Here is a 13,426-nt window from a genome sequence, read left to right on the forward strand (position 1 = left end):
TGACTTGTTTTTTTAACAAATAGGAGAGAAATACACAAGAATATGACTCTCACAAGAAGCGAAAAAGAAAGAAAAATAAAGCAGCATCCTAAACCACAGCGATCATGGCAATTTCCCACCAAACTGCTTGTGAAAAGACAAGTTCTAAAAGCAAATGGGAAGAAGGGGTAGCACCCACTCAAGGCCCAGCCTCAGGCAAAGCTCCAGAACCCAGTCCCTCTGGAGTTGGAAGGTGGTTTTCCCACAGTCTTTGGTTTAATTTTTGTTTGTAAACTCAACAAGCCTCCCTCCCCCAGTGATCTTGGAGGACATTGGTTTCTGTGCCCCAGAGACCATCTTAAGTTAAACTTCCCCCTAAACATCATAAAATAAAAACTTGCATTATTTTTAGTAGAAAAAAAAATACATTGTTCTCCTACATTAGTCCTAGTCTTGAGAGGACGGTAGAGGCAGCTGTCTCAGTTGCTACTTGAAGCTGAACTGTTGAAAAATCTTGTGTAAACAGAAAGGTTAGGCCAAGTCAGGCACAAGAAACACGGCAGTGATCACTGGCTCATCCCTCAGATAATGGCTCTCTGACCCACTATTTTTTCTGGCAGAAGCTTAAGGAAAATAGACTGGCTGTCTTGACAGGCCATGGTGCATCTTAAGAAGACCTAGCTAATTTAACTTCACTCTTATGTAAAAGCAACTAACATATTTGACTCCCACCCCGAACATTCAGATCCTCTCACTTGATCATTTCCCCAGCAGCCTCCTTTGTTGGTGTACAAAGATATCCTCACTTTGAAACTCTTAAGGGCAGACCTTGGTAGGCCCTCTAGAAATAGATTCCATCTAGAGCTTCCATAAAGTTAAGAGCTATGTTAAACTTGAACCAGGCCTCCTCCATGCCCCAAAGGAGGAGGCTGAGATCTTTTAAGGCTACAGGAGGTCACTTTGCCAACAGGGGCTGAGAATATAATTGGGACCACATACTATCTGTTTAGACTGGTCACAGTGTCTGTCAAGTTATGGGGTGTCAATTAGTGTTCCAGGGCAGAAACAGGTTTGGCCTTTGGTGGGCAGGAAGGGCCTCTGAGCTGTGTGGGGTGTGTGCGAAGGTGATAGATCCCCAAACTGCACATAACTTCCCAGCAGGAGCCCTGGGCAGCTGGGAACCCAAACCTCAACCAGGGAGACTGATCGTAGCCCAACCCCACCAGCCTGCCACTCCCAAGCTATATCATGGAGTACAAGCGGCAGTGGGAGTTACACAACCCTACCCTTGCACTCCTCCAGCTCAAACCCTAAACATTCCTTAGTGACTCCTCCATTAGCAAAAAAAGTCCCATTGCTGGGCCCCACCGATGACATGGCTCAGGAGTGGACGCTGGGTCTTCACCAGTCCTCAAGTGAAAGGAGTCCAAGTCCTTACATCAGAAGGTCCCCAGCAAGGGCAGGCTATGGGAACATTGCTCAATTTCCTTTTCTAGCAGGATGTAAGATGTGGAAAGACCTTGCTTAAAACACCACCAGCCAAATGGGCCCTGGGAGGCAGGTTTGGGCAGGAGGGCCGGAGCTCCTGGCTCTGAGGTTAACTCTTGGCAAAAAGCACTGAGCAGTACGGCCATAGCCTAGGTGATTGCCTGGCCTGACATGGTGCATAATTCCATAATTCAAACCCAGATCAGGGACACCATGGATAAGACGAAATAGTGGCAGGGCCATGGGTGTTGTGGAATCCTGGGGAAACTCAGAAGGCACTTATGGGGCCCCCGAAGCCAGCGGGGCTCTGACTCCCTATCCCTTCACAACAGGTGAAGTGGCTTTAATACTGTTTTCACAGGCAGAGGATCTGCAGGCCAGAAAGGAGAGTCTTCCAGGGTCAAAGTCACCTCCCCACCTTGGAGCCTTGAGATCAAAGGAGGTTTGTGGGCAGGCCTGGGACCAGAGCCGGGGACCCTGAGCAAGGAGCCACCTGCCACATCTCCAAGGACAAACTCTGAGAACACACATGGCACGAGAAAGAAGGCAAACCGTCTCCAGCCAGCTCGTGAATCCAGGCAATGCCTGGCACAGAATAGATGTGGACAGTGGCTCTAACCCAGAAGGCACTGTGGAAGCCCCACAGGTTGCCCATGTACGCGCACTGAAACACCTGAAAAGCAGCAAGCTCGTGCACAGCAGCACCCCCAGACCCTGCCTCTGATGCAGAGTCCACAGGGTCTGGAGCTTGTGACAGGGCTGCTCCGGCAGGCTGGCAGCTATGGGGAGAAAACGAGCCATGCAGGGAGTGTGGGGGGCAGCTGACAGCTGACAGGGGGGTAGGGGGCGCCCTGAGCTTGGAAACAGCCCTTGTGGCTCATGCCTCAGTCACATTCCCTGCAGTGGCAGGAGGGGGGTGGGGGTGGGGCTGGGGACCATCTCTAGCAGCTGCAGCTGCTGGGATGGGAAGGTGGAGCATCCCCCAAGGTCTGGCCTTTCCCATTGCTGCTGGGGCTGGAGCTGCTGGGTTCCAGGGACTCATTCATCTTCTCACAGATGACATCCACCAGGCGCTCGAAGACCTGCTTCACGTTGATGTTCTCCTTGGCACTGGCCTCAAAGAATTCAAAACCTGTGGAGGGACAAAGGTGGGGACACCTGTGAGACTCTGAGGAGCACAGCCTGAGCTATGGCATCATCCAAATCTGGGTTCTGAGCCCAGTACTGCCTGTTATGCAGCTGTGGGATGCTGACTGAGTGCCTTAGTCTCTCTGAGCCTCCGTTTGTCTGTAAAACAGGAACCATGCAGATAAAAACCTGTGACAGCAGCCTTGCTCTGAACTATCCTAAGAATCTCTTTGTCCCAAGGCAGTGGCTGCAAGAAAGAGCCTAAGCAGTAACACTCTGGTGCCTAGAGGGCATGGGTGACCATGGGTGGCTGCAGGTTACCTTACACCCAATTGTATTGCACAGGAAGGTACAGCGAGGGTGCCCATGAAGCTAGATGTTTACACAGACTTTGGAAATGTTCTGGAAAATGCGCTGGAGACCAAATAAAACAGCGAAGATTGACTTCAGCCCAGGGGCTACCAGTAAAACAGCTGAAGATTGACTTCAGCCCAGGGGCTACCAGTCTGCAGTCTGTCAGGAAGATAAAGACGCACTTCTCAGTGTTTGTGGAGAGTGTGTGATGCATAATTCCTGGTCTACAAAATGCACTAAAAATGGTAATAATAATAATAATGATAAAGAGTGCTTCTCAGGCACTTTTCTAAGCGCTTCACAGAAATGAACACCTTTAATGATGCTCTGAGGCTCCTCCTGTTATAACCCATTTCACAGATGGGAAACTGAGAGGGAAAGTCACTCATCTAAATTCACACAGGTAACATGTGGCAGGGCCGGGATTCACACCCAGGCTGCCTTGCTCAAACAGCAACAGTTAATAAAAATTAAATAAATATTTAAAATACAAAGGAATAATAATAAATATTCCTATTGTACCATGTTGGGTCTTGGCTGGCTGTCTCCTTCTGGGGAGGAGAGATGTGAGGTAACTTTGAGTATATTCTTAGTGACATCATAACTTGTTTGCCCTCCCAAAGGTGGGAGGTGGAACTAATGCTTTGGGGACTTGCCCAATGTCCCTCAAAAAGTGGCCAGTCAACCTGAAAGTAAGGGTGTACATAATGACCCTTCACGCATCCTTAAAAGGTTAGTTAAGGACATGCCTGCAGGGAGCTGTCCCTCAAAGGTCCCCGATGTGTCCCCACTGTCACACCCACAAAGGTGGGCCAGAAACTCAAGACAAATACCCACCATATTACATACAGGGCAGGGTAAATGGGCCCTTGCCCCATCATTCGTTATGCTGCACTATAAAAATGTAATTGTGATTAAATAGTTAGATGTGTAATGATCCGTTTCCTGTCTCCACTACTAGACCACCTGCTCTGAGAGGACAGGATTTCTGTCTGTCTTGCCCTCTCTGCAGCCCATGTCTGGCACTGAGCAGGCGCTAGGGATCTACTTGCTCAGTGACTGGATGAATGAATGAATAATGAATGAATGACAGAGGCTGGACATGAATTCAGATTTTCTACTCTGAACATAGTGATCATCAATGTCACCCTACTGCCTTCCTGGGTAAATCTGACAAGTCCTTAAACTTGTGTGGCTCTGCCTCAAACGATCTGAGTCCTTTTTTATTAAAGACATACCTTGTTCTCATCATAAATATTTGCTAGAGAAGCTAGGAACTACTGAAAAATATCAGGAAAAATACAAAAGCTATTTGTAAATTTCATCACCCAGAAATAATTACTATTGGTGCTTTTGATCTTTCGCTTTCTACTTTTTAAAAATACAAATACATGATTGTTGGGTTTGGGTTTGTACGGGTGTGAGTGTGTATGTGTGTTTTACAAAATTGAGATCAAATTCTATCTCCTGTTTTGTACTCTGGTATTTTAAACTTAATGACAGAGTGGGAATCCTCCCCTGAACCCAGTCACTAGACGTTCTCTGCAAAAAGGTGTGGGCGACATCCACAAGTATCCCAGCCCACAGCTGAACTGATTTTACCAGTTCCAGGCAAATTGGGAATCTAGGACTCCCCTGTACACCTGGAAATGAAACCCAGGCTGAAGTTCCCAGAAAACACAAGGGACAGAGGAGCAGGGTAACTGACACCATGAGGGAGCAAAGAACCAAAGCTCAAATGAAAGACATTCCACAAAACAAAGACTCAGCTTCTCCAACAAATTGATGGCAAGAAAAAAGAGAAAGGGGACTGTTATAGTCCCGGGGTCCTTGGACTTTTTTCTGTAAAGGACCAGATAGTAAATATTTGAGGGTCTGTGGGCCATATGGTGCTTAGAGTTTATATGCAGTCATCAACAACAGCTCACAATAACGCCAGCTAACACTTAGAGGCAACCTACGTGTGTGCGTCATAACTCATTTAACCCTCACAGCAGCCCAATAAGGTGGGGCTGTTATTATCTCTATTTGACACATAAGAGAAGCGAGGACCCAGAGAGCTGGAGACACTGATACAAGATCACAGAGCGATGGAGAAATAACATGAGTTAATGTTCAACTAAAGACACTGTTTCACTTCTGTTTCCTAGATGGAAAAATGGAAACAGAGTGGGCTCCCCACCCCCACCACCCCATGTGCCCTAAGTAACACAGCACGGGGCTGCAGACTGGGATTCTAACTCAAGTCTGCCTCGTTCTCACATCCTACCCTACAGTGGTTACACCACCTCCTGGAAGGAAAGTCCTGGGAGAGCCTAGATTACTAGAGTATTCCAGGGCAAGAGTTTCAATGAGCTTAAATTTTGAATAGATAACTCATTCACCTCATTCAAAAAGATAAACGGATCCTGGCTGGTGTGGTTGAGTGGGCTGAGTGCCAGCCTGCAAATCAAAAGGTTACCAGTTTGATTCCCAGTCAGGACACATGCCTGGGTTGCAGGCCAGGTCTCCACTTGGAGGTGTGTGAGAGGCACCCGAAACAGTATACTGATGTTTCTCTTCCTCTCTTTCTCCCTCCCTTCTTCTCTCTCAAAAAGTAAATAAATAAAATCTAAAAAAAAAAAAAAAAAAAAAGATAAACAGCAAAGTCCCCCGTCCACCCTGGTTTATTTCCAACCACTCAGCTCTCAGACACACAGGTCACCACTGTTACTCGATCCTCCTGTTCCTTCCGGAGCTCCTTTAGGCAAACATAAGTATATATTCTTATTCTCATCCTTTTTATACACTAATGCAGGTGTTGGCAAACTGCAAGGTGCAGGCCCAGTCTGGCCCATTGCCTGCTTTTGTAAGTTTTCCTGGCAGTCACACTCACCCATTGATGTATTGTCTGTGGCTGCTTTCAGGCAGAGCTGAATAGTTATGATAGAGATTCTACGACCCAAAATACTTCCTATCTGGCTCTTTAAGCAAATGTTTACTGATCCCTGCCTGAACTAAAGGAAGTAGCCATACCCACTATTCTGCATTTTGCTCCCCTCCAACCATGTAACTATAACCCAGAAATCTTGCCATAGCAGAACATAAAGAACTCCTTCCTCCGTTTTAATGGCCGCATAGTGGTCTACCATGTGAATATACTTTATCTTTTGTTGTTTACTCCAGTGTGAGGCATCTGGGAGGTTGTAAAGGTTTCCCCCTGCTACTACCAGTACTGCAACTTGACATACTCGCCACTTCCCACATGGGTGAAGATATTTGTGGAATAAATTTCCAGAAACAGTTTTCTGAGTCTGGGTTCCCAGGGCAGCAGTCAGGGAGGAGGGATCTGTGAGTGAATCCCCTGGAATTAAATGGAGAAAGTGGCATGCATGTGGCCATTTTGCTGCGCAGATTCTCAAAGAGCAAAGGGCTGGAGACTGTGGTTGGACCTGGGATGTGAGCATGGGGATGGACACTAACCAAGGTCATCGGCGAGCCTCCGGCCATCCTCAGCAAGCACAACACGCTCATCCTCCAGGTCACACTTGTTCCCCACGAGGATGACCTGAGCATTGTCCCAGGAGTAGGTCTTGATCTGTGTGGCCCTGCGGAGTTTGAGGGCTGTTAGTCCAGAGATTTGGGTCAAGAGAGAGAGCAAAGATCAGGGGACCAGTGGTCAGTAAGCACTCACCAGTCTTGCACGGCGGTGAAGGACTCCTGGTTGGCAACATCATACATGAGCAGGAAGCCCATGGCTCCGCGGTAGTAGGCTGTGGTGATCGTACGGTACCGCTCCTGTCCTGCTGTGTCCTGGGGAAACAGCGGGCTCAGCTGACCAGAAGCCACCCTCCCCCCACCGCGCCCCTGCAGGGCCAAGTGCTGAGAGCCCCAGTCTGATGGGAGAAACGGGACTTTACCTACACAGCCTCTAGTCTCATGAGGGAACCATGGACATGCCCTCACCACTCTAGTCTGTGAGAGACTTCGCCCTGTCCTCGAGGAATTCCCAGTCTGAGGGGTCAGTGCCTCCTCTGACCTCATCTCCAGGAACCAACTCAATGACCACAAACTGGAGCCACCTGGGCCAGACACCCTGGTGCTCATTACCCTAGTTACCAATAGCTGCTTTGGGGGCCAGCAGGCTCAATGGGGGCCTCTGGGCTCACACCTGAGAGGGCACCCAAACCCTTCTCCCATTAGTCAGCAGGGCTTCTGACTGCCTTGGGTTACTTACTGGTTTCCCCTCACACCTCATAGGGCAGGGCATATCCCCTTACCCTGATAAATTCCCTTCATAGATGATACTCCCCTACTCTTCACACCTACCCAAGGCCTCCTTCCCGACTCTGGGCTACTCTCACCCATGACCCCTTCCCACAGCCCTACACCCTCCCACGGATGTCCCTGGAGGAACCCCAGGTCCTCCCCCGCTGCAGAACCACAGACAGCCACCCGGCCCACCCATATCTGCAGCTTGATCCTCTTGTTGTGGCGGTAGACAGTCTTGACCTTGAAGTCAATGCCCACGGTGCTGACGAAGGCAGGCGTGAAGGAGTCATCTGCGTAGCGGAACAGGAAGGATGTCTTGCCCACACTGCTGTTGCCAATGAGCAGGAGCTTGAACATGTAATCAAAGTTCTGGTCTGCTGCATCACGCGGGCCAGTGTGGGGGTCTCCAGCTGACGCCATCCTGGCAGGGAGCCTCTTGTGTCTGTGTGAGGGGGGCGAGGCCAGGAGCCCTGCAGGGAAATAAAAGACAAATAATGGCTACAGTGTGTACCCAAGATCTGGGTTCAAACTCTGGCTCTGCCACTTTGAGGCCAAGTGACCCTGGATACATCACTTGCTCTCTCCAGGACTCATGTCCTCCTCTGGAAAATGGGGATGTTTAGCAAATGCAAGGGCCCAGGTTGGGAGCATTATGGGGTGCCTCCTCTCACTTCTGAGGAACTAGACCCTGTGGAAAGTGCAGGTGTGAACTTTGCCCCCTGGTGAGTAGCCAGTATGGCCCAGGTGTGAGCTGGGGGAAGGGGGGGCCTACCAGCTGGATAGAGCTCCCCCTTGTAACCTGGGTGTTGACTTTGGCAAGTGTCAGCTGCCACCAGGGCACCCCCACCCAAGCCAAGTTTAACCCCTTCCCTGAACCCCACAGGGAGAGGATTTCAGTGATCTAGCCCAGGTATAAGCCTAGCTCTGCCCCAGATGGGTACTGCCACTTTCTGTTTATTAAATGGGCAGGGCCCATCTCGTTCTGGGCAGAGCTGACTCAATCCAGCCCCAGCCCACAGAGGCCCAGGTGATGATCCTCAAATAGAAGGAAACCACCCCAGCCACCTAATAATCAAAACCCCACTGCCAGGACCATCACTCCCCTCCACCCCTAGTCCTGTCTTTCCTGGCAATGTGTCCCCACGGCTGGGCTGCTTTATCTGGGTCCAAGACACCCCCTCAGTCCTCATGGCCTCCCTAGACCTCAGTTTCCCCACCTGTCTATGGCATTTCACTAAGCCACACAGGGAGGTTCCAGAAGACCTGTGGGAATGGAAGACGCACCAGCAGAGGAACCCCTGGCAAAGCTCTTTCTCAATTGCCTGTGGGGCTTTTTTCCATTTTAAAGGAGGACCCAACCAGCCCCCCTTTCCTGCCCAGCCCTCAGCCGCACCCCGAGTTCCGGGAGAACAAGTTTGAGGGGAAGACCAGAGACAGGAAGCTTTTCCCCAAGCTAGGCAGGGCTCCCAGGCTGGGGTTCCTGCCTCACCCCTAGCCCCACCTGTCAGAGGCCCCATCTCTTACTGACAATCTGCCTATCCTCCCTCACGCCTGGCACTTGGTAAGGGTCCTGGGATTTGGCCCCGTCCCTCTTGGTGGATTTGGAGCGCCCCACCAGTGCAGGGGAGCTCAGGAGCTTCCTCCCATCACCATATGGTCCCATCTCATGTTCCCAGCTGGGCTCTCGGTCCCGCCCGCGCCCCATTAACGTTCCCGATGAGCCCAGCTGGGTGGGGGCGAGGAAAGAGCCGTCCCAAGCCGCCCGTCTTTGTTCCCCCAGGCCTCCCCCAACCCCCTGCTCCCCCAGACCTGCTGGGACGCGGAGGTGTGGGGCGGGGCGCGCTCCCTCCGAGGGAGTCACCTCGCGTCGGGGTCGTTGCCCGGGGGGTTTTCGCCTCGGAACTCGCTGCGGCCTGCCCTGGGCCGCTACCGCGACCCCGACCCCGCAGCCACAGCCACCACCGCCGCTAGCTGCAGCTACCCGGATCCCGAGCCGGCTCCGCCCAGGCCGGGTAGGAGGGGCCGCTCCCGAGGGAGGGCAGGGCGGGGCCGAGACCCGGGCGTGGCTTGTAGAAAATCGGGGTAGGGCCTGGAAGCAGTACCGAGAGTGCAGTGGTCTGGAGCCCACTCCGCTACAATAAATTACCTACAGAGCTCCTACTATGTGCAGAACGGGTGAGAGCGCGTATTCTGCAGCCAGGTTCGAATCCCAACGCCAACGCTTTCTACCCCTGTGACTTTAGACAAGTTACTTAAAAACCTCTCTGGGTTGCTCAGTTGGTTAGAGCAGCGTCCGGATATGCAAAAGTTGTAGGTTCTACCGCGATCAGGGCACATGAACAAGAATCAACCAATTAGTACATAAATAAGTGGAACAAAAAATCAATGATTGTCTCTCTCTCAGATAAATAAATAAACAAACCTCCCTGGGCCTCAGTTTCTTCTACAGTCAAATGGTTGATAACAAGAGTCTCCACCTCACAGGGTGTGTGCGGGTTCTGGTCTGAATTAGTGTTTGTAAATTGCAGTGCCTGACCCTAAAGTGGGCTAGATCCCTTTGTCAAATACTCTTAAGGGCCCTTGGAATTAGTCCCCTTTTTATAGATAAGGAAACGAAACTGAGTCTCAGAGAAGGGCAATCCCTCCACTGAAGACACACAGTGAGAGAATTTGGCACATTCAGCCCTAGCTGAGATCCTAGACTTTTCTTGATGCTCGCAGGAGAGGATCTGCAGATATAATAGTTCAGGCTTTGCTGGTGTTCAAATCCCAATAACTCCACCTGAAGCCAATTGTTGAATTTCTCTGAGTCCCATCGTTTCATGGGAACAGCAGGTGCTTCTAAGGACTGCCATGAGAATGAATGAAATAACATGCATCAGTCAGGAAGGACTGGCATATGCTCAGTAACAAGCAGTGCCAAAACTCCGCAGCACTCAACACCTGAGGTTTGCTTCTCACTCATACTGGTCATTGTGGAAAAGGGAAAATGTGGGGAATCATGCACTGGCTTGTATGATAGTCCTTCTTTAAATGCAACTTCCTTTCGGTGGTTTCAGTTACCCACAGTCAACCATAGTCTGAAAATATCAAATGAAAAATTCTGGGAATAAACAATTTATAAGTTTAAAATTGTGCCATTCTGAATAGCAGGATGAAGTCTGGCACCGTTCTTCTCCATCCCTCCTGGATGTGAATTACCCCTTTGTCCAGCTTATCCATGCTGTAGATGCTCCCCACCTGTTTGTCACTTAGTAGCAATCTGAGTTACTGGATCAAATATTATGGTATCACAGTGCTGGTATTCAAGTAACCTTTATTTTATTTAATGATGGCCCCAAAGCACAAGAGTAGTGATTCTGGCAACTCAGATATGCCAGAGAAGCCATAGAGTGCTTTCTTAAATTGAAAAGGTATGTATGTATAGGACACAAAATAATATATATAGGGTTTGGCACTAGCCAGCATTTCAGGCATTCACTGGGGATCTTGGAGTATATTCCCCCATGGATATGGAGGGGACCATTATACCTTTCGCTTTGGAACTGACAGGTGGGATCTCTGCTCACACTGCATTGGCCAAAGCAAGTCACATGGCCACCCCCAATGTCAATGGGGTGAGAAATATACTTGTCCCCTAGGGATCAGAACCAGCTATTGTTACACTAATTATGGCCTGGCAAACAGTGGTTGCTTAACACATGGGCACTGGTATAGGAAGAGCTTAGGTACTGCAATAGCCAACACTCTAAATCATTATGCCTTGTGAATGGGGATATGGAGATCCTTGTCCACCACCCTTCCCCCTGCTTCTTGGTTGGAGAAATATAACAACAGCCATTTCCAAAGAAGGGTTTATTGACATTTGGGGTCCCAGCAGGGACAAAGAGACAGTGGGTGCTAGAGGGTCCTGAGGCCCAGGGCAAGGCCTGCAAGACAGAGCCCATTGCTTAGGAGGCAGCCCAGGTTGCAAATGGAGGATAGGCCATGGTAGCGAAAGAAGATCTGGCGGAGGGCACTGTACTTAGGGTCCTGCTCCCGCAGCTGGCGGTAAGGGTCAGGGCCCTGGTGTCGGCCTGGCACTTCCCCACCCAGGCCCTGTTTCTTCTCCATAGTCTGCAGGGCCCACATGGCAGCTGTGGTTCGAGGCCCCAGCCAACGGGCATTGATAGTGGCAAGCGTGAGACTCAGGAACAGCAGGCAGACCTGGTGGGGGTAGCGGGAGAAGGTGAGCCATGTCTGGGAGGTAGGAGAGGCCCTCTAGAGGGTCCTTCTGCATCCTCAAAGTTCAGAGGGGGATGGAAGCCAGCACTGTGTCAAAGCCAGGCTTCCCGCTCCTTCCCCAAACCCAGACTAGGAGCCCAAACCAGAGCTCCAGCCCTCACACCCTGAAACCAGAAGGAAAAGCTCCACGACACCATCTCCTCTATCCCCCTAAAACTTTGAGCCTCCTCTCTTCTGATACTCAGACTGGAAGTTTCCAGAACACAGCCTTGCCTCCTCTTCTCCTCTGTTTCCACAAACTGAGGGTATCTCAGGGAAGAATCTCTATTCTCCAAATTGGGACAGAACACAATAACTGTGCCTCATTATCCAAAAACAGAGAGCCTAAGACAGGGCCTGTCACCTCTGTGACCCAGACCCCAGAAGCTGATTTTGGGCCCACAGGGAGTGAATAAAAAGTCCTTAAAGTTCTGGTTACCCAAAATCCTCCTGTCTCTGTGAGATTAGTCTTGAAACCCCTGCCAGGCTTTACCTGCTCACATCTGAGGAACATAATGGCGGCAGAGAGAAGGCGGGATAGAGAAATATGAGACGTAGAGATGGTCCCTTGCCTGGTGGCTGGGAAAATGTGTGGATGGGGGTGGGGGGCTGTAAATTCCCAGTCAGGCTAGTTTTTAAACAATGAACTGGGGTCAGTGCCCCAGCCCAGCTGAGTCACCACAGCTTGGCAGCAGACCAACCAGAGGAAGGAGGGAACAGCAGCCAGTTGAGAGACGCTTAGTGACAGACAGGGCTGCTGGGAATGGTTGTACAGGCTTGTGCACTGGTCAGGGGTATACAGAACCCAGCTTTATATCCACCAGGAAAAAGGGGCAATATTTTGTTTGTTTGCTTTTTTAATTCTCATAAAGGTGTAGCCATGGGTGCTCACTGGGGTCCTGAGAATGAGTCTTCAAAGGGTAGTGAAGTCCAAGTCTGCATACCTGGCTGGCCTCCTGGAATGTGAGCTGAGCCCAGGTGTGTTGTGAAACCAAGACGCAGAAGTTGACGAAGGCACAGCCCATGGAAATGTGAAAATAAAAAGGGAAGAGTTTGCTCTGCACAAGACCGAAGGTATGTCGAGGAAGGCCTCGGAAAAGCAGGAAACCTGTGGAATGTAGGGGACCACACACCTGTTAGGATACTCCAGGTCTCTCTCTTCTTCCTGTCCCTCCACCCTGGGTATCCATAACATCCAGACTGAGGGTCCCTACCTGAGATGAAGGTCACCCACATTTGCATGCCCCAGGCCCCGGACAAGACCAGTAGATAGACCACCTTAGTCAGGCTTCCTGGGTTCCCGCCTTCCTCCATCTTGCATGCCTGGGAAGGAGGCACAGGGTAGCTCAGAGATTTACTTTTGGTATGTGGTCTTCAGATCCTGTGAGCCTGGGCAAGGCCAATCCGGCAGATATTCAGGAATAGCAGCCCAAGAATGGGGGCAGGGAAGACTCAGAGCAGTCCTGAGACAACTGCCGACCCCATCTCTGAGTGTCAACCCTGAAGATCTCAGGCTCTCTGGACCCCAGAATCCATGCCGTCTCTGACACCCCCAAATTTCAGCCCCAGGAGCTCAAGCTCGTAGCCCTGGATCTTCAGAGATCACCTCAATGACTCCCAAATATCACTTCGAGATTCCAGTTCTAACAGCAAAGACTCCTCTCATAACAAGATCTCAGATAATCGCTATGAAGATTCCCAAAGCATCCCTCGAGATTCCACTGAATCCTGGACACCCCCAAATCTCATCTCGAAGACACCGACCCCACCAGCAGAAATCCGGACCTCAACCCGCAACACCCAGGGGTCTGAGACCAAAGACGCCGGGGCCGCATCTCGGCGGCCAGGCGAGGAGGGCTGGGTACCTTACTCCCTCGGACCTTCTCCACCACCTCTCCGCCTGAGACCAAGAACCCGTCCCGCCTCCCAGCTATACCCGAAGCCAATCCAATCATACTCTGCC

At 50.6% G+C, this 13,426-nt stretch overlaps 2 protein-coding genes across 4 annotated transcripts; both read right to left on the reverse strand.

Annotated features, from left to right (window-relative positions):
* Nucleotides 1-58: 58 nt before the first annotated feature.
* On the reverse strand, nucleotides 59-8,032 carry RAB3D (RAB3D, member RAS oncogene family). Of its 2 annotated transcripts, XM_090289625.1 has the most exons (5): nucleotides 7,393-8,032; nucleotides 6,623-6,741; nucleotides 6,412-6,536; nucleotides 5,439-5,560; nucleotides 2,497-2,599 (listed from the first exon to the last, which is right to left on the reverse strand). In XM_090289625.1, exons 1-5 carry the CDS (start codon nucleotides 7,618-7,620, stop codon nucleotides 2,555-2,557), a joined length of 639 nt encoding a protein of 212 aa, XP_090145751.1. In that variant the 5' UTR covers nucleotides 7,621-8,032; the 3' UTR covers nucleotides 2,497-2,554. The 2 variants fall into 2 exon arrangements, with proteins under 2 accessions (XP_090145750.1, XP_090145751.1); XM_090289624.1 differs by lacking the exon at nucleotides 5,439-5,560 and having other exon boundaries at nucleotides 59-2,599.
* Nucleotides 8,033-11,040: 3,008 nt separating this feature from the next.
* TMEM205 (transmembrane protein 205) lies at nucleotides 11,041-13,410 on the reverse strand. Of its 2 annotated transcripts, none has more exons than XM_090288807.1 (4): nucleotides 13,329-13,410; nucleotides 12,678-12,786; nucleotides 12,408-12,571; nucleotides 11,041-11,406 (listed from the first exon to the last, which is right to left on the reverse strand). In XM_090288807.1, exons 2-4 carry the CDS (start codon nucleotides 12,775-12,777, stop codon nucleotides 11,101-11,103), a joined length of 570 nt encoding a protein of 189 aa, XP_090144933.1. In that variant the 5' UTR covers nucleotides 12,778-12,786; nucleotides 13,329-13,410; the 3' UTR covers nucleotides 11,041-11,100. The 2 variants fall into 2 exon arrangements, with proteins under 2 accessions (XP_090144933.1, XP_090144935.1); XM_090288809.1 differs by lacking the exon at nucleotides 13,329-13,410 and adding an exon at nucleotides 13,228-13,304.
* Between the last annotated feature and the right edge of the window lie 16 nt (nucleotides 13,411-13,426).

This window comes from Furipterus horrens, unplaced genomic scaffold (assembly GCF_987537825.1).
Source record: "Furipterus horrens unplaced genomic scaffold, mFurHor1.1.pri manual_scaffold_10, whole genome shotgun sequence".
Lineage (NCBI taxonomy): Eukaryota > Metazoa > Chordata > Mammalia > Chiroptera > Furipteridae > Furipterus > Furipterus horrens.